This window comes from Giraffa tippelskirchi, chromosome 5 (assembly GCF_054371585.1).
Source record: "Giraffa tippelskirchi isolate mGirTip1 chromosome 5, T2T-mGirTip1v1.2.pri, whole genome shotgun sequence".
NCBI lineage: Eukaryota > Metazoa > Chordata > Mammalia > Artiodactyla > Giraffidae > Giraffa > Giraffa tippelskirchi.
In genome coordinates this window covers 94,017,692-94,037,502 of record NC_137279.1, presented here as the reverse complement: position 1 = coordinate 94,037,502, position 19,811 = coordinate 94,017,692, and the positions used below count along the sequence as shown (strand labels likewise).

General features: G+C 55.4%; 3 protein-coding genes and 1 long non-coding RNA gene across 16 annotated transcripts in view; 2 read left to right on the top strand and 2 right to left on the bottom strand.

Annotated features, from left to right (window-relative positions):
- Nucleotides 1–1,123, top strand: part of LOC145507607 (uncharacterized) — a 2,181-nt gene extending 1,058 nt beyond the window's left edge. Inside the window, exons 2-3 of the long non-coding RNA XR_014054969.1 lie at nucleotides 90–733; nucleotides 913–1,123. This is a non-coding gene — a long non-coding RNA (uncharacterized LOC145507607). The remainder of the gene's footprint in view (nucleotides 1–89; nucleotides 734–912) is intronic.
- THBS3 (thrombospondin 3) overlaps nucleotides 1–9,522 on the bottom strand; it is an 11,394-nt gene extending 1,872 nt beyond the window's left edge. For 2 of the 11 annotated variants that reach the window (XR_014054923.1, XM_081494224.1), the window contains exons 1-20: nucleotides 8,122–9,522; nucleotides 6,938–7,144; nucleotides 6,050–6,306; nucleotides 5,842–5,944; nucleotides 4,997–5,023; nucleotides 4,714–4,796; nucleotides 4,574–4,625; nucleotides 4,291–4,439; nucleotides 3,817–3,957; nucleotides 3,499–3,576; nucleotides 2,972–3,124; nucleotides 2,655–2,765; nucleotides 2,453–2,560; nucleotides 1,996–2,155; nucleotides 1,546–1,664; nucleotides 1,357–1,409; nucleotides 879–1,072; nucleotides 536–714; nucleotides 378–426; nucleotides 2–198 (exon numbers count right to left, since the gene is read on the bottom strand). Coding sequence is in view for 10 of the 11 variants with exons in the window: in XM_081494224.1 (XP_081350350.1) it covers nucleotides 2–198; nucleotides 378–426; nucleotides 536–714; nucleotides 879–1,072; nucleotides 1,357–1,409; nucleotides 1,546–1,664; nucleotides 1,996–2,155; nucleotides 2,453–2,560; nucleotides 2,655–2,765; nucleotides 2,972–3,124; nucleotides 3,499–3,576; nucleotides 3,817–3,957; nucleotides 4,291–4,439; nucleotides 4,574–4,625; nucleotides 4,714–4,796; nucleotides 4,997–5,023; nucleotides 5,842–5,944; nucleotides 6,050–6,306; nucleotides 6,938–7,144; nucleotides 8,122–8,476 (2,775 nt within the window). In the remaining variant the exon portion in view is untranslated. Of the gene's footprint in view, nucleotide 1; nucleotides 199–377; nucleotides 427–535; nucleotides 715–878; nucleotides 1,073–1,356; nucleotides 1,410–1,526; nucleotides 1,665–1,995; nucleotides 2,156–2,452; nucleotides 2,561–2,654; nucleotides 2,766–2,971; nucleotides 3,125–3,498; nucleotides 3,577–3,816; nucleotides 3,958–4,290; nucleotides 4,440–4,573; nucleotides 4,626–4,713; nucleotides 4,830–4,996; nucleotides 5,024–5,826; nucleotides 5,945–6,049; nucleotides 6,307–6,937; nucleotides 7,145–8,121 lie in introns of all 11 variants that reach the window. The other 9 variants (XM_081494219.1, XM_081494227.1, XM_081494220.1 and 6 more) reach the window with 9 other exon arrangements.
- On the top strand, nucleotides 9,116–14,120 carry MTX1 (metaxin 1). The gene is made up of 8 exons (XM_081494398.1): nucleotides 9,116–9,656; nucleotides 10,629–10,698; nucleotides 10,831–10,910; nucleotides 12,481–12,573; nucleotides 12,705–12,887; nucleotides 13,015–13,091; nucleotides 13,527–13,681; nucleotides 13,770–14,120. The coding sequence occupies exons 1-8, from the start codon at nucleotides 9,252–9,254 to the stop codon at nucleotides 13,982–13,984; spliced, it is 1,278 nt and encodes a 425-aa protein (XP_081350524.1). The 5' UTR covers nucleotides 9,116–9,251; the 3' UTR covers nucleotides 13,985–14,120.
- The window catches only part of GBA1 (glucosylceramidase beta 1), an 18,260-nt gene continuing 12,559 nt past the window's right edge, over nucleotides 14,111–19,811 (bottom strand). Inside the window, exons 2-13 of one of the 3 annotated variants that reach the window (XR_014054933.1) lie at nucleotides 19,519–19,598; nucleotides 19,085–19,172; nucleotides 18,483–18,674; nucleotides 18,223–18,369; nucleotides 17,868–18,001; nucleotides 17,482–17,654; nucleotides 17,015–17,252; nucleotides 16,236–16,460; nucleotides 15,385–15,548; nucleotides 14,867–14,983; nucleotides 14,582–14,774; nucleotides 14,111–14,254 (exon numbers count right to left, since the gene is read on the bottom strand). Coding sequence is in view for 2 of the 3 variants with exons in the window: in XM_081494326.1 (XP_081350452.1) it covers nucleotides 14,669–14,774; nucleotides 14,867–14,983; nucleotides 15,385–15,548; nucleotides 16,236–16,460; nucleotides 17,015–17,252; nucleotides 17,482–17,654; nucleotides 17,868–18,001; nucleotides 18,223–18,369; nucleotides 18,483–18,674; nucleotides 19,085–19,172; nucleotides 19,519–19,545 (1,611 nt within the window). In the remaining variant the exon portion in view is untranslated. Of the gene's footprint in view, nucleotides 14,775–14,866; nucleotides 14,984–15,384; nucleotides 15,549–16,235; nucleotides 16,461–17,014; nucleotides 17,253–17,481; nucleotides 17,655–17,867; nucleotides 18,002–18,222; nucleotides 18,370–18,482; nucleotides 18,675–19,084; nucleotides 19,173–19,518; nucleotides 19,697–19,811 lie in introns of those variants that run through there. The other 2 variants (XM_081494326.1, XM_081494327.1) reach the window with 2 other exon arrangements.

The window sequence follows — 19,811 nt, the reverse complement described above, 5'->3', positions numbered from 1 at the left end:
CCTTGAGCTGTAGCCCTGGCTGGGCAACAGCCCGGAAGGGCGTAGCCTGCCAGTAGGTCTGCTCCGTTTGCTTCCACATGACCACGTAGAATCGACCGCTGTCCTGATAACTGAAGAGAAAGCCTGCGTAGTCATCATCGGTCACAGTGTTCACATGGAATGTGCCTTCAAAGTCCACACCATTGAAGGCTGTGTATCCTGGGGGTGGGTGGGAGGCGAGGTGGGATCAGGGGCAGGGGTAGCAAAACTGCTAACTCCCATTGTGGGGTTGGGGTGGGATGGGATGCCCAGTGGGAAGGCAGTGGCCCATCCTCTGCTTGTAGGACCCCTCCATTTGGAAATTATTGAAATTGCTGAATTGGGTGCCCCTTACATACCAACTGCCAGGCCGGGGTCACTGTTCATGGTCTGAACAATTTCCATGCCCTGGTGGTGTGCAGTAAAGACAAAAGCCCTGGTTCCAGTGCGCTGCCCTCCCTAGGCTCTGCCTACTAGTCAGGTCTGACAGCACCCACCCAGCTTACTGCCCTAGTACCTGGTTGAGCACGACCCAGTTGGGGTCAATCTGAGCATCACCCTCAGGATCCAGGACCACGGTCTGATAGGCACGAAAATCCGTGAGGGTTACCTCTGCACTTTCAGGACACACATCCAGGGGGTCGACCACTGCATCATTGTCAAAGTCATCCTCACACACATCACCGACGCCATTGCCTGGGCAGGATGAAGCCAGGTACTCAGGGAGGCCCTGGCCACTGCCACTAGCCAACACTCCCACCTCAGGCCTTGAGGTGTCGACCTCTCTCCCCAGCAAGGCTTGCCACCTCTCCCTGAACAAACCCCACACCAGTCCAATCCTCTGGCGACCCCAGCCTTACCATCTGAGTCCTTCTGATTGGGATTGGGTACCAGGCGACAGTTATCAGGACCAGGAGGCACGTAATCCGGAACACCGTCATTGTCATCGTCCCCATCACACTCATCTCCAAGTCCGTCATTGTCTGAGTCCAGCTGGGAGCTGTTGGGCAGCTGTGGGCAGTTGTCCTTGGTGTCCTGATGTCCATCCCCATCACTGTCCAGAAGAACAGGCACCAAATAAAGGCTTTTAAAGGTACTGCATCCTTCCCCACTCTTCTGCTTAGGAATCTCTCTGGGGTATACCCTCCATTCAGCCAGACCCCTTGCAGTCAGCCAGATGAGGCGGAGGTTCAGCAGTAGGAATGAGAGGTAGACTATGGGCATCGCCTCCTGCTCAACAGTAGTGGAGAGTTAAAGTTGGACCCTAGAGGGGATTGAGAACATACTAGAGGAAGGTAAAGTATCCCCTAAATTTCCATCTCTTGGCCCAAACCCTACCTGTCTTCATTGGTGTCACAGACATCTCCCACCAGGTCACTGTCTGCATCTGTCTGAGAGAGAGGGACCTGCTCTCACCATATCCTTTTGAGAATTCTAAAGAGGGTGACCTGACCACTTCCCATCCAAAGGGCTGGGCTTCATCCACCAGTCACCCACCCCTTCCCTGCCCTCTCCATTCCCCTGTACCTGGGTGGGATTGCTCATTTCAGGGCAGCTGTCGCAAGCATCTCCCACCCCATCCTCATCCCTGTCTGTCTGCAGGGGGTTGGGGACTTTAGGGCAGTTGTCCAGTCCATTGGGGATGCCTGGAATATAATGGGGGTCACACAGGGTTACCACTAGAACATAGTCACACTCTTGTCTTCTAGGTTGGTGCAAGTCCTGGGCTTTGTCTCCCATCCAGAGGACAGTGGGTCAGGAAATCTGCCTGGAGCTTGTCTCATCCTTTTGCCCTCTCCTTGCCTAACCCCACACCCTCCTTCACATGCCCACTGACATCTGCCATAGGTAATCTCTCACCCAGTCTGACTTCCCCCAAGTGTCACCCTTCCGGAATTCTCAGCCTCCCCGCTTCATTGCCACCCTATCCAGATTCTTCACAGGGCTCCCAGCCTCCCCGCAGCCCCAGGCCTGCACCGTCGCCATCGACGTCGTTGTCACAGGCATCCCCTTCCCCATTGCCATCTGTGTCTTTCTGGTCATTGTTGGGAACGTTGGGGCAGTTGTCACAGGCATCACCAAATGAATCTGTATCTGAGTTTTGCTGGTCCTTGTTGGGGAACAGCCGGCAGTTGTCCTGGGGTGGGAGGCAAAGAGTCAAGCCTCCCTTGAACCACTGGCCACCTTGCACCATCCTTGTCCCTGTACCCTTGTCTACAGTCACCACCCCTGCAATGGTCCACTTGTGTGGTGCAATCCCACCCACCCAACTTCCATGTAGTCCACCTCATTCTGGGTACCAGGCTTATGCCTCCCTAATGTGGAGCTCTAGGGCCCCTCCTTGGGAGCTGCCAGTGGCCGAGGGGGACGGGGTTATGGGATAAGGCAACAGAGTTGCCGAGGAGCTGGAAGGGGCAGGACATCTAGGAGCCACCTCAACATTCTTGATGCCATCCCCATCAGCATCATCATCACACTGGTCCCCCACGCCATCATTATCAGCATCTTCCTGCCCAGAGTTGGGTGTCAGAAGGCAGTTGTCCTAAAGGTCAGGGAGAGGAAATGGATGGATGAGTTCTGTTCTGTCCCAGCCTGGGGCGCCCTGCCCTGCTCGCTCGCCTGCCTGCCCCTTGCACCTGCTTGCAGTGTTTGTTGTTGTCCATGCAGGGCAGTGCCTGGTCTGGGTAGCCATCGATGTCCGTGTCGGGTCCACACACATTCCCATTTCCGGCCCAGCCCACGTTACACTGAGGCAACACAAAGGGTGGGAGTTAGTGGTCTGGGTTGGCTCCCCACCCCACCTTCTTCAGGCTCTATTCTTACTAACCAGTTTCTGGGCCCAGGCCCACCTCCCTTTCCCATACAAGCCCCCATACCAGTCCCTAGACATGGTCCTTAGCCCTACCCCTTTCCCCAAATCCCCTGTTTCTTGTGAACCCTAGGCCTAGCTCACCGAGCAGGACACTGCACCATTGCGTTCGAAGAGACAGTGAGCGTGGACGTGGCAAGGGCTGTGGGCTGGGCTGTGGCAGGTCCGGGCTGGGACGCAGCCCTGGCTCTGGTTACCCACAAAGCCCAAGCGACATGGACCACACTTGAAAGAGCCCTAGGAGGAGGGAGGGAGGCAGTGTCTCAGGAAGGAGGGTCAGCCCACCATGACCAACATTATCCCCATCCCTTGAGGCGTGTAGGAGGGACCCTCACAGATGACAGGCCAGGTCTATCACTTATCTCTTTTAGTTCTCCTGACAACCTTTCAAGGGGAATAAGAGCCCCATTTTTCAAGGGGGGATGCTGAAACCCAGTAAAGGTAAATAACTTGCTAAAGGCTAGTAAGAGGCAGAATCAGAATTCCAAACCAGTCCATGTGGAACACCTACCACGCATAACGTCCTGGGTAGAAAAGGAGGAGGGGAGCAGGAAATCTGAGGACGGGGTTGCACTGTCCCACCACCCATGCATGCAGAGTGTTCAGCTCACCACAGTATTGGTGCAGATGGAGTTTGGGTCACAGCCACCATTGTTACCATCATTGCATTCGTCAACATCGTTGCAGACCTGAAGGAGCAGACTTGGGGTAGAACCAGACTTACTCTGGGTCTCCTCAGGTATAGAAGGGATCACTCGTATGGCCTTATCTGTGAACACGGACATGAAGCCCAGACCCAAAACCAATACAAAGCTAGCAGGTAAGCCAGGAGCCTCATCCCATTTATCCCAAGGGCTTGACAACCAACCCGGAAGCGCCCATCCCTGCAAGGCCCAGATCTCTTGTCCATGTACTCTGCCCACCCTGACCTGTTTGCTGGCCCGGGCGTAGTCAATGCCCACACCAGACACCCGTGTGCCTTTGTAGCCTCGGGGACAGGCCTCACAGTGGAAGCCAGGCATGGTGTTGATGCAGCTGGAGCCCGGGAAACAAGGGTCCGCGTGAGCACACTGGAGATCAGACAAGGAAGAAGGGGTCAGGTCCCCGCCTGTGATCCCAGGACCACTGTTTCTAGTCTCCCTGTTTGCAGGCCTTCCCTCTCCCAACTTCATCGTGCTCTGATCCCACTCTGGCCTCCTGTGGGTTTCCTGCTGAGCTCCCAGCTCCTTCCCTCCATGACCTTGTAGTCTTTGTCCCAGACCTGTCTCCTTCCCTTCTCACCTCTTTTTTTGGTTTCCAGCCAGGTTCCTCTGCTTCTGACCAACATTCACCCCACCTTCTTGGGCCTCTGATAACTCCCTCACCCCAGCTTTCTATGTCCTTCCAGAAAGGGCCCTCTTCACCTCATTGATGTCTGTGCAGTGAGTGCCATTGCCCTGCAGGCCAGGAGGGCAGGGCCCACAGCGGTAGCCGGGGTACTCGTACACTTCCATGCAGTCCACGCCTCGGAAGCAGGGGTTGGGGCTGCAGTGGGAACGCTGTTCGTGGAAGCCTGGGGGGTGGGTTTGGACACAGTCAAAGCCACCCAGAGGTCACCAGTTAGTTCACCAGAAGTGGAGGCTAAAGCCCTGGGAGGTGGAGAGCACACTGATGCTATGTGGAGCCCTCCCCTACTCTCCCACTCACCGCACACCTGACACTCCATGATGGTGTTTCGGATCAGGGACATTTCTTTCACCTGGTAGACAGAAGGATGGGGAGGAGTCAGCTCTTGGCACCTGCCACCCCACCCAGAATCAGTGCCACCCTTCACCGGCCCAGTAAACCTGGTCTCGGATGTCATCCCGCAGTTCCACCAGGATCTGGTTGAAGAGGGTGAGCTGGGTGACCAAGGCCTTGGTCTGCTCCCCTGTCAGGGTCCAGGGTGCAGAGAGGCTCAGAACTGGGGCACCAGCCCTGATCCCTCTGGGTAATAAGCCGGGTGCTGCCGCTGTTGCCCACCCCCGACCTTTAAACCCCACCCTATTCCTGGCTGAAGAGGACTTCATTTCAGGCTGCTGTATCTCCTCCCCACCCTCATGCCCCTTCATCTTGGCATGGCCTACTCACCTAGGATGGAGTGGAGTGCGTTGGTCACTAGAGAGAACAAGAAAACAGAGGGTGGAGATGTGAGGAGGGGCCTGGCTGGTTGAGGAAGAGGAAGGAGAAAAGGGCTGGTGCCTTGAAATAAAGATGTAGTATGAATGGCAGGAGGGCAGTGGTGATGGGCCAGCCCCACCAGCTCCTTCCACTGGATGAGGGTCCATCCCTCTAAGGGAGCTGCCTCACAGTCAAGACCCAGATCCTCCTGTTCCCAGGCATGGTGTGGCAGAAGGGATCCAAGTGAGAGGTGACCTGAGGCAGGGCCAGGGCCCCAATACATTCCATTTCCTTCCTCTCGAGCTTCCACTGCAAGGGCTCTTTGAAATATCTGGGAGAAGTGGGCATTTTATTTACTTAAGAACCTCTGAGTATCCTTGTCAGAGAGACCAGGCAGATGAGGAATGCTTAGGGAAACTGCTGGTAGGTGACAGATGCCAGTGGGAACTAAAAAGGACCCTTAGCTCAGTCAACCCAGAAAGACCAAGCCACTACCTTCCTTACCCCCACTCAAAGGTCTTCAGAGTTATACTCTTTTTTGGGGAGGGGATCTATTTTTCTGGCCACCCTGATAGGCAGGATGACCTTAACGGAGATTTTGTTGACCCGTGCCTCCTGGGAATGTATTATTTGGAGATCACAGAGTCAGAGGTGAAGGAGATTTGGGGTAACAGAGTCAAGAAGCCCCAGGAATAGATGAGGAATAGGTGACCCAAAAGAACTGGTGTTAAGGGGAAGAGACGTCAAGAGGATGGAAAGTATCAAAGATGGCCGGGCTGGGGCCCAGGATGCCAGCTCACAGAAGCATGTGTTACCTGCACTGTGGATGGACTCGTCTCCCTGGAATGGACACTCACTCAGGGCTCCAACCCGGGCCATGGACCCGCCCAGAATCATTTTCATGGATTCCACGAAGCCCTGGGTGGGGAGAGAAACACTGTCATGGGGGAGGACCTACCAACTCCTCCTCCCACCGGTGCAAACTATTCATCGACACTCAGAGGGTCTTCCTTTTCTGCTCACCTGCATCCTCAAATAAGCCTTCTGTCCAGTCCTAATCTCCAGCCCATTGACCTCTGCTGGAGGAATGGGGGCTAGTGCCGGAAGTCCAGCATGCTGGTCGCCCAGTTTGCAGTCCACATAGAGCTGCAGGGCAGGGCTGGGTTTGGACGGACCTCGGAGTCGCAGGAGAGCCGTGTGTGTGCGCCCGTCAGCCAGGCCTGCTTGCTGGAGGTTCACTGCATGCACTTTGCCATCCTCCCGCTGGTACCGCACCAGCACTGCCCAGAAGGGGAGGTCAGTATGCGCACTGTCCCCCAGCCTCTGTCTCCCAGCTGAGCCTTGGATCAGTTCTGGATACCACATCTCTAGGGCTGTCAGTGCTTACTCAGCTATGTATCTCTCAATACCTTGTACATAATAGGTATATGAAAAATGTTTTTCAAATTGATTCAAAGACTAGGACTTTCTTAGTCTTCAGTGTCATCGGATCACTCTGTCCTCTATCCTTCAGTGTTATCAGATTGACCTATCTATCCATTACCACTCTATCACGCCATCTGATCACATGAAGCCACTCTATCCCCTGCTAGGATGGCAACTGGTTCCACACCCCCTGAACTGTCCCAGGGACCTCTATACCACTGCTGGGGCACAAAGACAAGCCTCCCCTCCCCCCCCAGACATCCCACATCCAACTCCCCACACCCACAGATGCCTCACCCCATTTCTTGGGCGCCTGGCCTCCTGAGGCACCTCCTAAGTACCAGGTGCCCTGGTGCCTGGACATAGCCTGATGGGTCCTCAGTCCCCAGTGGAGCCCAAGGAGAATTAAGAGGGCTCTGAGAATGGGGATGAGGAAGAGTGCTCAAAGGGGTCACCACTGCAGGAAAGGAGATGCCCACTAGTCACCTTTGTTGATCTTGCCGACGACAGAGGCCTCCAGCCATCGTGTGTTGTCCTGGCGAGAGTAGAGGCCAAAGAGGACACCTCCCTGCTTGGGGGGCAGGCGGAAGGTGGACAAGAGATAGATGTCCCCAGCGGTGAGCAGGGCCGTCCGGATCTTCTCCACCACAGCTATCATCTGCCGGGACTCACCCACCGTCAGCAGGTCGATCACTGGCCAGGCAGGGATGATCAAGGTCAGACCCCCGTCAAATGCTAAGGCCTGCCCCTCCTCTGAGCCTTCACGGGTGGGGAATCCGTTATCACCACCCCATAGTGTTCACTACCCCTTGAAATCCAACCCTTGTTGCTATCAGAGGACAAGGCATTGGGCCTCCCTTATTGCCACTCCGAGAACCAGCAGGCCTGAGGCTCACGTGAAAATACAAGAAACAGAACCCCACAAACTTGAGATGCTCCCACTAGGTGGCGCAAAGGAGTCACTATGCTGATTTCCGGCAGGAGAAGCACCTGGTGCCCACAGCACAGAAATGGGAAGGCAGTTTCTCTTTACACCGCTGGGTTTGGCTCATCCCACACTCCAGTGCCCCTCCTCCCATCCTGGGGGTTCAGCGCACTCGGTCTAGATGAGAACAGCTGCCCACTGAAGGCTGTGACCCTCCTACTGTCTGGCTCTCTCCCACAGGAACGTAGGACCCAGCTCCTCTGCCTCCTGTGTCCTGGCCAATCTGTGGTTTCCCTTCCAGCCAGTAAAGAATCTGTGCCTGTGTCATCTGCTCCAACTACCTCTCCCACACCCACAGGCCCATCCCACCACCAGACCTCCAGGAGAGCCCAGACCTCTTGCTCCCCACCCCCATCCTGTTCTTAGGCAGCCAGGAACCCAGGGGTGGAAGAAGCCCACCTTTGAGCTGCTCTCCCAGACCATGGGGTGCCTGAGGATGCTCAGACAACCAACCCAGCCAGGCAGCCCTAGCTAGCATCCAGTCCCTGAGTCCTCTGCCCTGGCCTCATGCTGACCCTGGCCAGCTCCCACTCCTCCCCCACAGGGCCATAATTTCATCAACTCTTCCCTCTGATTCAATTTCAGGACTCTCCCCTCTCCTTTGGCCCACATGTTCCTTGCTAGTAGGCTGGGGGCAAATGGGGAGGAGGCAGAGAAGGGGCTAAGAGGATTGGTACAGGCTTACCCTGCAGGTCCTGACTGGCAGATGCGAAAGTGCAAAGGAGGAGAAGAGCCAGGGCCCCCCGAAGTTCCTGTGTCTCCATGCCGCTCGCCGGCTCACTACCCCTGGCAGGCAGGCGGCTGGGAGGGGAAAAGGCTAGGCGGAGAGCAGGAGCGGGGGGCGGAGGGACTGGAAGGGGGAGTTGAAGGGGGGGGGGCCGGCAGGCGGTGAGGGGGGGCTGAAACAAAGAGCTGCCAATCACCCTGGAGACATCCCCAGCCCTGGGAACCGGGGGCACTGGGGAAGAGTCCTGGAGGCCTCCTAACCTCCCGCCTCTCCCTGATGGTGCTCTCCCCCAGGTGCCTCCCTTTCTCCGCATCTCCAGGCATCTCGCTGTTGGGGGCTGCTACCGAATGCTACTGTTTTCTGGAAGCCACAGTTGGGGAAAGCAGGAACCCTTGGCAGGGGTAGTGCCAGACAGTGGGCATTATTCCACAGCTGGCATGAGAGAATTCCAAGGGAGTGGCCGAAACTAGCTTGCTATAGTGCCCAGGGGATGTCCGTATGGAATGAAGTTTGCTGCTCGGATAGAGCAAGTGCTCTTCATCAGGATGGGGGGTTGGGGGGGTCCCATGACTTGTGCTTGTGCCTCCATTTTCCCCTCACTCCTAGGAAAACTTGGAATCTGGAAGCGTCCGGTGGGAACTGGAGGGAGAGCCTAAAACAGTGGTCAGTGAGGCTGGAGTGAAGAAATCAGGAAAGAGGAAAGGGACACCAAGGACAGAAGTAGATCAGAGGACCGGCCAGGGACCGGGGGCTAGACTGGGAACACTAGGGGGTACTGGCGGACAGGCCGTGACCCGGATGAGGCAGAGGGGCGCCTCAGTTCCCGTTACCAAGGCAACAGCCCGCGAGCCCCACCTCCCCTCCCCCCACACACACAGGCCCCAGCCCGGCCTCGCTACGGCCGCCGCCACCGCCCCTGTTTTGTTTCCATGGCAACAAGAGGCGCGGGGCTGGTTCCAAACATAACGCGCTGTGGAAAACATGCGGCCCGGGGGACCCCCCCGCAGCCCCCGCTCGGGGCCGAGCCCTAAGGGGCCCCAGAGCAGCCCAGACGTCTTGCAGATTTGCGAGGACCCCCAGAACCCGTCATGGAGCACAAAATCCCCTTCTCCGGCTCCCACCGCGTCCTCGGGAGTTCAGGGGTCCCCTCCATCGGGGCACCCTTATTCTCCAAGGCGCGCAAGGCTGAGGACCCTTCCCCCCTTCGGATCAGGCGGCAGCCGCCCTCCCTAGAAGCCCTCGGCTCCGCCCCACGCCGTTTTCAGACCGCCTCTCGGGCCTGGATAAGCCGCGCCCTCCTGACGGCCTCCCCTGGGTCCCGACCGCGATCTGCCGAAAGGGAGGGGGGCGGATCCACACAGTGGAGGGCTGAAGCGCAGGGGGAGGTGCTTCCGGGACAGAGGGCAGGCAAGATGGCGGCGCCCATGGAGCTGTTCTGCTGGTCAGGGGGCTGGGGGCTGCCGTCAGTGGACCTGGACAGCCTGGCCGTGCTGGTGAGGGGTGGCGCCGGCGCTCTCTGCTGAGCCCTGGAGGACTGGGGAGGGGGCCGGACTAGCCGATCATCCAAATTTTGCCCGGGCGCCTCAGTACGGGCACAGAGCGGTAAACTGAGGCAATCAAAGAGTGTGCCTGGCCGGTATGAACTCTGTTCGGTGCCTTGGTAGCCTAGGTTTTGTTTAGCAATGGAAAGAGGCCGGTTGGGGGTTCAGAAGATGAATTTTAGTTCTTAAACATCCATTTACTGGCTATGTGACCTTGGGACGGTCCCTTTTCTCTGGGCGCCGTTTCTTCATCCGGAGGTTTACAAAGCCTGGATGATCTCAAGGTTCTCTCGCTTGGCATTAATGCCTTCTCAGTCTCCCCTTCCTCCTCACTCAACGGCATTTACCGAAGTTATTGTTTATTGAACCAAAAGGCTCACAGCTAAGGCTCTGTAGAAAGAGCTTTGGAGTCAAACTAGTTAACTCATTCACTCTTTCATTTTCATTCTACTAATTTCATTGTATTAGGCTTCTTTCAGATACCAAACATTGGCATGCAAAGATGAATAGCATTTGGTCCCTCGCCTAGAATTGTTTACATAAAGTTAGACACATCAGCAAACAAGTGTAATAAAATGTTCAGATGCTAAAGTATAAGTAGGAACAGACCAAACAGACTGCCCAAGAAGGAATGGCCAATGCTTCCAAGTGAGGCTAGGTGTTCACCAGGTAGATGGCAGGAGGGGATATAAGAGGGAAGGGTTTTCCTGACTGATTTGTAACCAGGGACATGTCCATAACTTCTCTAAGCCCTGTGTTTGCCCGTTGTAAAATGGGAACAATAATGTCTACCTTTTTTGTGTGAAACAATCCCTCAGTGTAGAGCATAGCACAGAAGGTATTCAATAAATGTTATTTCTTGTCTTGATTCCCCTGTGTGGGCCATGTCCTTGGCCTCTCTGCCTTCTGCTTCCTTCCCTGCAGACCTATGCTAGATTTACTGGTGCCCCACTCAAGGTGCACAAGATCACCAACCCCTGGCGGAGTCCTTCAGGTACCCACCGTTCCTGGGGGGTGAGGAAGGGAGTGTACAAGGGGAAGTATACAAGACAGACAAGGATGTGTTGTGGCTACGTGTGGATAGGTGGCTAAGGGTCTGGTGGACATACTTCTTTCTCAATGTCAGGAACTCTGCCTGCCCTTCGGACCAGTCATGGAGAGGTCATCTCAGTACCACACAAGATCATCACCCACCTTCGAAAAGAGGTAGGTGGTTTGGGTAGGGTGGCTGCCAGCTAGAAAAGTTCAGTCAATTCAGTGCCACACACATTTATTGAGTACCAAGTGTATGCCAAACCAGATGCAGGTGACCCAGGGCTTCAAGGAACATGTAGTCTGGTGGAGGAGACACAGACATGTTGCTGTGATGCAGTAGGCTAGAGATTCAACTAGGCCACTGTCGAGACATCTGGAGGCACAGTGCCTTCTGCCTGCTGGGCAGGGAGGGAGAAATGAACAGGCTGTTGACACATGGAAGGGAAAGGAGAGTAGGAGATAACAGATGAAGCCCTCAAAGATGAGACCAGTTGGGCTGGGGGGAGTGGAAGATGGGATCAGAGAGAGATTTCTAAGGGCCATTGCTCTTTTTTCAGGGACCAGGTCAGGGTTTATAATATGGGGCTCAGGATGGACAAGGCCAAGTGCTATGATGGGAAAGTTGAAAGAGCATTATGAGAGGACTAGAGAGGCCCAGGCTCTCCTTTTCACTCTGTCATTGGCTATGTGACCACCTTGGGCAAATTGCTTAATCTCTCAGAGCTGTAAGCTTATTTGTAAGACCAGGGGCTTAGCCAGGATACTTTCTCAGGGCTCTTCCAGCTTTCATGGTCTGGTTCCAAAAGGGAACATACTGTCAGAAGTAGACCCCTCTTATTCATTTCTACTTTCCCAAAGGTGGAGGAACTGGGGAATTAATGGAGGCTTGAGAGGAATGGAGAGAAGGGATCCAGGTAAAAGCCAAAACTCCTGGTGGGACTGGGCCACTGTTTCCTTATGTATGAGCGCAGCTTTCCCTCTTTCTAAAGAGTTTTCTCCTACCACAGCCACATTGAGAGAAAGATTATTACCCCTATTCCATGGAGGAGAATAAGGCTCAGAGAGGTTTAACGATCACACTCAAGAGGTTACTTGGGGACAAAGTTTACTCAGGATGTGGAGGAGGGTGCTGAGGAACAGACACTGGAGCCTAGGAAGGTGTGGCAGGCTGAGACCTGGGGGTATGGTTGGAATGTGTGTGTGGTGGTGGCGGCGCCTGGACCATGGAATGAAACAAGAAACGGCCAAGAGCTAAGCATTGAGAGAACAAGCCAGGGAGCCCTAGACATGGGTTCACTGGGTCCTGGGAGCGTGAGGATGGCATCCCCTAGTTCCTGAGGCATTGATTGAGGCCCAGCTTGCATCTGAATTCTGCTCTGCTAGTTTTGTGGTGTCTGGATTGGGGAAGTTACTGTTAGAAAGTTGCCGTCAGCAGGCATCCCGCCAGCTTTCCGTGGAAACTCTGGGAGCTGCTCCTGGCTTGTGGCTGGGCCTTCCTTCCTCCCCCCAGTAGGCGCGGGACCTTGACGGCCAGCAGGCTCCAAGGTCCAGGCTTTCCGCCAACAGCAACAGGCTACTGACTAGGCCCAAGCGAGGGGGCCTCCGCAATAAACGCTCCTTGCTCTACCTCTGCTGCACTCAGAGGTCAGGCTAGGTGGTGCCAGACAGGAGGCCTCCCTCCTTGAGGAAGTGTCCCTGCAGACCCCCAGCATCCACCTCACCATGGACGTTACCTCCACAGAAGTACAATGCTGATTACGACCTGTCAGCCCGGCAAGGAGCAGACACCTTGGCCTTCATGTCTTTGCTGGAGGAGAAGCTGCTCCCAGTGCTGGTGAGTCCCCAGGCCAACACAGAAACACACAGACACACACACATACCCAGCATGGGAACCAGAATCCCACCCTGGCTCTGGCAGGTGCAGTGGCTCAGACCAGCCTCTTCCTTCCTACATACCCAATGCAGATACATACTTTTTGGGTAGACGCCAAGAACTATGTGGAAGTGACCCGGAAGTGGTATGCAGAGGCTATGCCCTTTCCCCTCAACTTCTTCCTGCCTGGCCGCATGCAGCGGCAGTACATGGAACGGCTGCAGCTGCTGTGTGGGGAGCACAGGTCTGAGGATGAGGAGGAGCTGGAGAAGGAGGTACCTCTGGGACAGGAGGGTGTTGTATGACAGGAGCCCCCAGGATGATGGCGGAGGGGGCAAGTGTGTGGGAAGGGAGGCGGTACCCCACCCGCAGCCGCGAGCCGACCTTGTGTCCTCCCCATAGCTATACCAGGAGGCCCAAGAATGCCTGACTCTTCTCTCTCAGCGCCTGGGCTCTCAGAAATTCTTCTTTGGAGATGCGTGAGTCTTACTCCAGGGGAGTCATAGGTGGCTTGGAAGAAGATACAGGTTCAAATGTAGCCACAGGGGCTAGGGTGGGGGCTCAAGCTCTGGACAGGAGGTGCTCAGCACAGACACTGGGTCTGGTGAAGGTAGGGCTGCGTGTGGGGCCGGAGCCGCCTCAGTGGTACAGGAGGGTGGGAGGGCCGCCAGGCCCAGGACGGGCCTGCTGAGCTGTGGGGCACTCAATGTGCCCTTTATGCAGCCCTGGGATAGAGTCCCATTCAAGGCCAGGCTGGCGCCACCTGGGGCACTTTCCCCACCCCAGGACCAGAGCTGTGTGTCCTCCGCTCCCCCGGTGGTCCCCCGCTGCCCAGAGCCTATCTTCCCAGGGCCGACTCTTCTTCTGACCCCATTTCTCCCCTTCTCCATCCCACTCTTTTCTCTCTGCTGCAGCCCCGCCTCCCTGGATGCCTTCGTCTTCAGCTACTTGGCCCTGCTGCAACAGGCAAAGCTGCCCAGTGGGAAGTTGCAGGCCCACCTGCGGGGGCTGCACAACCTCTGTGCCTATTGCACCCACATCCTCAGCCTGTACTTCCCCTGGGAAGGAGGTAAGGGACAGATGGGTGGGAAGGTGGGGGAGAGTGGGCAGGGATCCAGGCACCAGCCTCCCACCCACCTTCCTTCCCTTCCCCTCAGCTGAGGCACCACCTCCACGCCAGACACCAGCGAACCCAGAGACTGAGGAGGAGCCCTACCGGCGCCGGAACCAGATCCTAACTGTGCTGGCGGGGCTGGCAGCCATGGCAGGCTACGCCTTGCTCAGCGGCATTGTCTCCATCCAGCGGGCAGCACCCGCCCGGGCCCCAGGCACCCAGGCCCTGGGCATGGCTGAGGAGGATGAAGAGGAATGATTTATCCTCATGCTCTCGGGACTGATTTTTCTACTGTCATGCATTCCAGAGGCTCCTGTGTTTCCCCATTGTTGGTATGGTGGAAATGGGGTGCCACCCCCCTGAAATAAAACTGCTCACATGGACTGAGATCAGACATTCTGTCTTTTAAGAAGCTGCCATTTTTCCTAGGTGGTACCAGAGGGGCCATCTGGTGCTGGAGTCTACCCTCTGGTGCTTGGCTTCTTTCACTGCCTGTGCGTTGGTGCTGACATCTGCATAGGCCTGGTTCTGCATCTCCAAGAAAGACAAACAGTTCCCAGTTTTGGGTCCGGCTTTCCTCTTCTCTTCCTTTCCTTAACCTCTCTCTTCATCCACCCCACCCCCCACCCCTGTGTTTGTACAGACAGTGAGCTCACCCTGGGCCGGGGCCCAGTTTCCACAGGCAACCAGCGCATAGCACACGCTCACACAAGCATGGGGGTGGAGGACCACTGGGGCTTCCCGATCCTTTCCCTAGGGGCCTCCAGCCCCTGGCACCAACTAGAGGGGAGAATGAGTCACCCAAACCACTGCCTCTGGGCTTACGTCACTTAAGCTCCCCCTGGTCCTCCGTACCCTCTGTAGCCATAGACAGCACGTGGGCTGACCATGTCCCTTTAATGTCCATGCTGAGCCCAGGCGCAAGTGTGGGTATCAGCTCCATCACTGGCGACGCCACAGGTAGGTGTGAATGGAGTAGCCAGGTGAGACGGTTTCCATGAAGCCCACGGCGGGATCCTTGATGGTGAGAGGCACATCCTTAGAGGAGCTGGAGGAAGTAGGGAGGAGAAGCATAGTGTGTGATCCCGCCAAGCCCACTGTCTCGTCTTCATCCCAGTTCCCAGGCCCCGCTGCTCTCACCGGTTCAGCACAACCACTACCGCAGAGCCATCAGGACGGAACAGTGCCACCGTGTCCAAGTCACTCTTCTCACTGGCAACCAGCCCCACTCTCTGCGAGCCCTCAGGAATGAACTTGCTGAAGTGGGAACAGGCATTGTCAGGGACCCCAGCCCCGAGGGTAGCTTCCATCAGTCTCTCACTTGAGAAGTCACCTTCCTTACCATCTACACCACCCTGCCCACCCCCACACTGGCCCCCAGAACCATTCCTAAGATCTGCCCTAACTCCCCAGGCCTCCAGCCATGCAGTAAGGAATGCCCTGCCCTCCTGCCTCATAGCCTCAGCATCAGGCATTCAGGAATTGTCTGTCTCAAATGCCATCTAGTCACTTCCTACCTATAGGTGCAAAAGGGACAGATGCGAGCCTCCCAAGGTTCCCACTCTCCACACCTTCCTGCTCCCTCATAGTGGGTGATACAAGCCCAGTGCAGGAGATGCAGTCCTGGCATGGAGTGGGAATGCCCACCTTCCACTCACCTGAAGTGGCCAAGGTGGTAAAACATAGGCTGTTTGTAAAATGTGTCCTTGGCGATATCCACAATGATGGGGCTATCAACAAAGTTGCGCACCCAGTTGGGTCCCCCTTCAGGATTTAGGGCAAGGTTCCAGTCAGTCCAGCCGACCACATGGTAGAGGAGGTTCTAGGGTAGGAACAGGGCAGAGACAAAGGTTCCACATTCGGCCCCCAGTGAATACTGTTAAGTGTCACATGAGGGAGATGGGCTGTGGGGCCTTGGCCCTGGGAGGGGAGTGTTTTATGTCCTTAATATCGAAGGAGGGGACTTCCCTGGTAGTCCAGTGGTTAAGTATCCTGCCGATGTAGGGGGACACAGGTTTGATCCCTGATCCAGGAAGATTCCACATGCTGTGGGGCAACTAAGCCCATGCACCACAACTACTGATGCTGGCATGCCTAGAGCCTGTGCTCCACAACAAGAAAAACCACTGCAATGAGAAGCCTGTGCACAAAGGCCAGAAAGTAGCCTTCACTTGCCGCAATGAGAGAAAGCCCGAGCGGCAACGAGGACCCAGCACAGCCAAAAACTAAAAATCTAAGGAGGGAGGGGTTTTGAGAACAGAGGCATCACCAGAGAAACTGAGAAATCTGAGGAAGATACAACCACTCAAGCATTCAGAACAAGGTGATGGGGTGCACAGATCTCTGGAGGGAAGGCAATAGAGGGCATCATGATATCCCTAAATTTTGCCCCAAAGAGTATGCGAGCTGGAGAAAAGCTGGAGAGGAAGGCCCCTGTCAGCCCCTGGTGATATTAGCGAGGGGTCCAAGGTGGTCTGCTGTGTGGAAGCAGAGACTTGAGGTGGCTTACTGTGACGATACTGTGACTGTACTGCATCCCTCGATCCCAGGAGCCCAGCCGCACGCTCTGCTCCCAGAACTTGGAGCCCACACAGGCCTCTGAGGCAAAGAGCACAGTGTTGGGGAACAGGCGGTGGGTCTCCCCCAGGGTGGCTTTTGCTGGAGCCAGGAAGTCCAGGTACCAATGTACAGCGATGCCATGAACATACTTAGCTGCTTCTGGGTCTGTCAGCACCTGTACAGAGAAAGGGAAGGGCTACTGGGGAGACAGAGCCATGGAGCCTGGGTCCTACACAAGGGATCTGGAAGAGACACTAGAACCTGAGAAGTGGGTGCAGGATGAACACAACTTAGAGGGGGTTAAAGTGACAACCTGGGAGATTCTTGGGGCTCTGGAGATCCAGAGGGGGGTCACCACTACCCCCAGCATCCCAGGAGTGCCACCTGGGCACCTGGCCCCAGCCAGGGTACTCTAGGAATCAAAAGTTGGGGCAGGGAAGGCACTCTGTTTGGGAGCTAGTCATCTGGATGCTGGATTTGGGGTCACTAGGGTACTAAGGGCTTCCCAGGTGGCTCATGGTAAAGAATCTGCCTGCCAAGAAGGAGATATAGGTTCAATCTGTGGGTCAGGAAGATCCCTTGGGGAAGGAAATGGCAACTCACTCTGGTATTCTTGCCTGGGAAATCCCATGGACAGAGGAGCCTGGAGCACTATAGTCCACGGAGTCGAAAAAGAGACACAACTGAGCATCTAAACAACAAGGTACCCACAGGAGTCCTGGTCCTTACCACCTGGGCCCAGTGAGGCAATAGCAAACGCTGGTCATCCAGCATGAACAGTCGGACGTCGCGGTGTGTACTGTTGGCGAGGATGGGACCCAAGTCACGGGCAATGAAGTCTCGCTGGTGCTCAGGAGTGAAACCCAAGCACTGGAAGGGGTACCCGCTAAGGAGCCCTGCAGTAGGCTCGTTCTCGGCTGTCACTGCCCAGAACCGTAACTTGTGCTCAGCGTAGGCATCCAGGAACCTGGCGAGAGAAAGGGTGTGAGGGATCATGGGCAAGAAAGGGGACCAGGACCCTGGGGACTAGGAGGTCTGACTGAATGGGGAAAACTGAGGGGCCTAAGCCTGAAAGGCCCAGAAGGTAGAAAGGTGAGCTGAGATCTGGCAGCCGAACAGGTCAAGGGTTGGGAAACAGACCAGGGTGTGTGAGAGGGGAGGCTGGTCCAGACCCGATGGCCCTGCTGTTTCCTTACTTGACAAAGTATCTGGCCCAGGTCTTGTGGTAGAGATTCCCTGGCTGACCCTTGAGTGTCCCCTTCCCATTCACGGCCCCATTGGTCTTGAGCCAAATGGGTGATGTCCAGGGACTGGCAAAGAGTGAGATAGAGCGGTTGGCCAACTCCAGAGCCTGGTGAATCAGTGGTATCTGGAAACAAAAGTAGTGAGGAGAGACACCCAGAGTTAGAACATAAACAGACTGGCCCAACCAGTGTATCTGGCCTAGCTATCAGCCTCTACCCTCCCATCCCAACAGAGGGCAGGGGCAAGTTCTATGTCTCTCGGCAAACTGCTCTAGCCTGAGACCCCTCAACCACCACGCGTCAATGCTGCTGGGGCCTGAGGCAGCCAGAGTGCCCACCTTGAGCTTGACATCTTCTTCTGGAAGGCTGAAGTTGAGCAACTGGAAGTCATCAGGGCTGTCATCATAGGTATAGGTGCGGATGGAGAAGTCACAGCTGGCCATGGGGACCCGGATGATGTTGTATTCAATTCCTGCAGAAATTCCTGAGTCAGGGCCAAAGGGAACTTGGGTGCAGGGTGAAGGACAGACTATCTGAGCTGGAGGCCCCTGGCACTCAGCAGAAGGATAGGACAATTTTTTTCCCCACTGGGCATTAACAGAGACCCAAATGTCAGGGATGGGTGGATGTCAGGGTCAAAGGAAAGGTCAAAGTGTCAACTGCACTATGTCATCCTGTCCCTTTCCTTCTCACCTTCTTCAGAGAAGTACGATTTGAGTAGCAAATTCCGTGCAGCAGGTGACAGGGCAAGGATGTTGAGGGCAGCAGCATCCGTCATGGCCCCTCCAAATCCCTTCACTTTCTGGAACTTCTGATCTGGCTGCAGGGTCAACAGCAACCCTGGGGACATCCACAGGGAATAAAAGGTGTCAATGCACAGGGAAGAAACTCCATGCTGATCGCTGGCATGACTGGGCTCCAGAAGGACCATAGCCTGGGTGAGGGGTGGTTACCTGTGCCTGTGCGATTAGCCTGGATGGTCCCCAGACTCAGCTCCATTCGGCGCCCGCTGCGTGTGCTCTCAAAGCGGCTGAAGGTGCCAGGGTCAGGCAGGGTCAAGGGGTCAAGAGAATCACAGTATGTAGCATTGCAGACACATACCACCGAGCTGTAGCCAAAGCTTTTAGGGATGCAGGGGCGGGCACCTGGCAGGGAGGGAGCACAAGAGAGGCAAGGGCTGAAGGGTGAAGATGGGGAGAAGGGACACACTAGTTGGAAAGAAAGACTAACTACTGGTTTCAAAAATTCTTGGGCTTCCCTGGCGGTCCAATGGCTAAGAGTCTGAGCTCCCAATGCAAGGGGAAGGGGTTTGACCCCTGGTCAGGAAACTAAATCCCACATGCCCCAACAAAGACCCAACTCAAGACAAATAAATAATAAATAAATATTTTAAAAAATTATCTTGCTGTACCCCCACCCCACTGTTGCTCTCAGTCACACAAAAGGATTTATTGAGCATCTACTTAAGTCCACCATCAGTATGCCAGAGACTGCCAAAGACCATATGGCAGAAGGGGGGCCCTGGGGCTCTTTCCCTTCTCTCTGACTCACTTACCTGATACCCAGGACACTGTATGAAGTAGAAATAATCCCATGAGGCTGGCAGCCATGATTCCTACTCTGTCCCGAGGCATAGGATACTCCTGAGAACACAATGAGGAGTGGCTAGAAGGCAAGCCCCTCTCCACCTCTCATCTACTCTCCTAGGCAGGGCTCGACTGCCTATAGTCTCCCACCTTTAACAGAATGGAACAACGCCCACAGACACCTGAGTCCAGCCCTCTCTCCAAGCTCTCTGCCCACCCCAAGCAGGACCCTCCTGCACCCCTCTTCCCAACCATTTCTCCTTCGATCCCACCTTCCCTCCATCAAAAAGGCATGATGACCTGCTTCAAGGAGAGTCTGTCATTCATTGAATTCCAGAGCCGGGTTAGCCAGAATTCCAGAAAGTGCATGACAAGACCAATTAGAAGCCTTGTCCCCACTCACCTCTCTGGAAGGACTTGAAAGCTCCATCACCAGGCAAGAAGACTTTGGGGTTCCCAAACTTCGGAGGGATAGAGGACCAACTAAATAAAAACAGGGATGCAGGGGCCTGTGATAGCTATACACACCAGATTAGCTCTGCGGGTTAATTCCGGCATAATGGAACGAGTCACGTGAAACCATGGGAGTGTCACATGACCCAGGAAGTGAGGCAACTGCAACCATATTTGTAAAGGGCGACTGACTCGCGTCCTGAGGGCTTATACATCCTATGAAATTCTAGAAGGCATGTATGG

Coding starts and splice junctions, on each gene's coding strand:
- MTX1 (XM_081494398.1), top strand. CDS start 9,252: ATGGAGCACAAAATCCCCTTCTCCGGCTCCCACCGCGTCCTCGGGAGT. Junction 9,657..10,628: donor TGGACAGCCTGGCCGTGCTG/GTGAGGGGTGGC, acceptor CCTTCCCTGCAG/ACCTATGCTAGATTTACTGG. Junction 13,682..13,769: donor GTACTTCCCCTGGGAAGGAG/GTAAGGGACAGA, acceptor CCTTCCCCTCAG/CTGAGGCACCACCTCCACGC.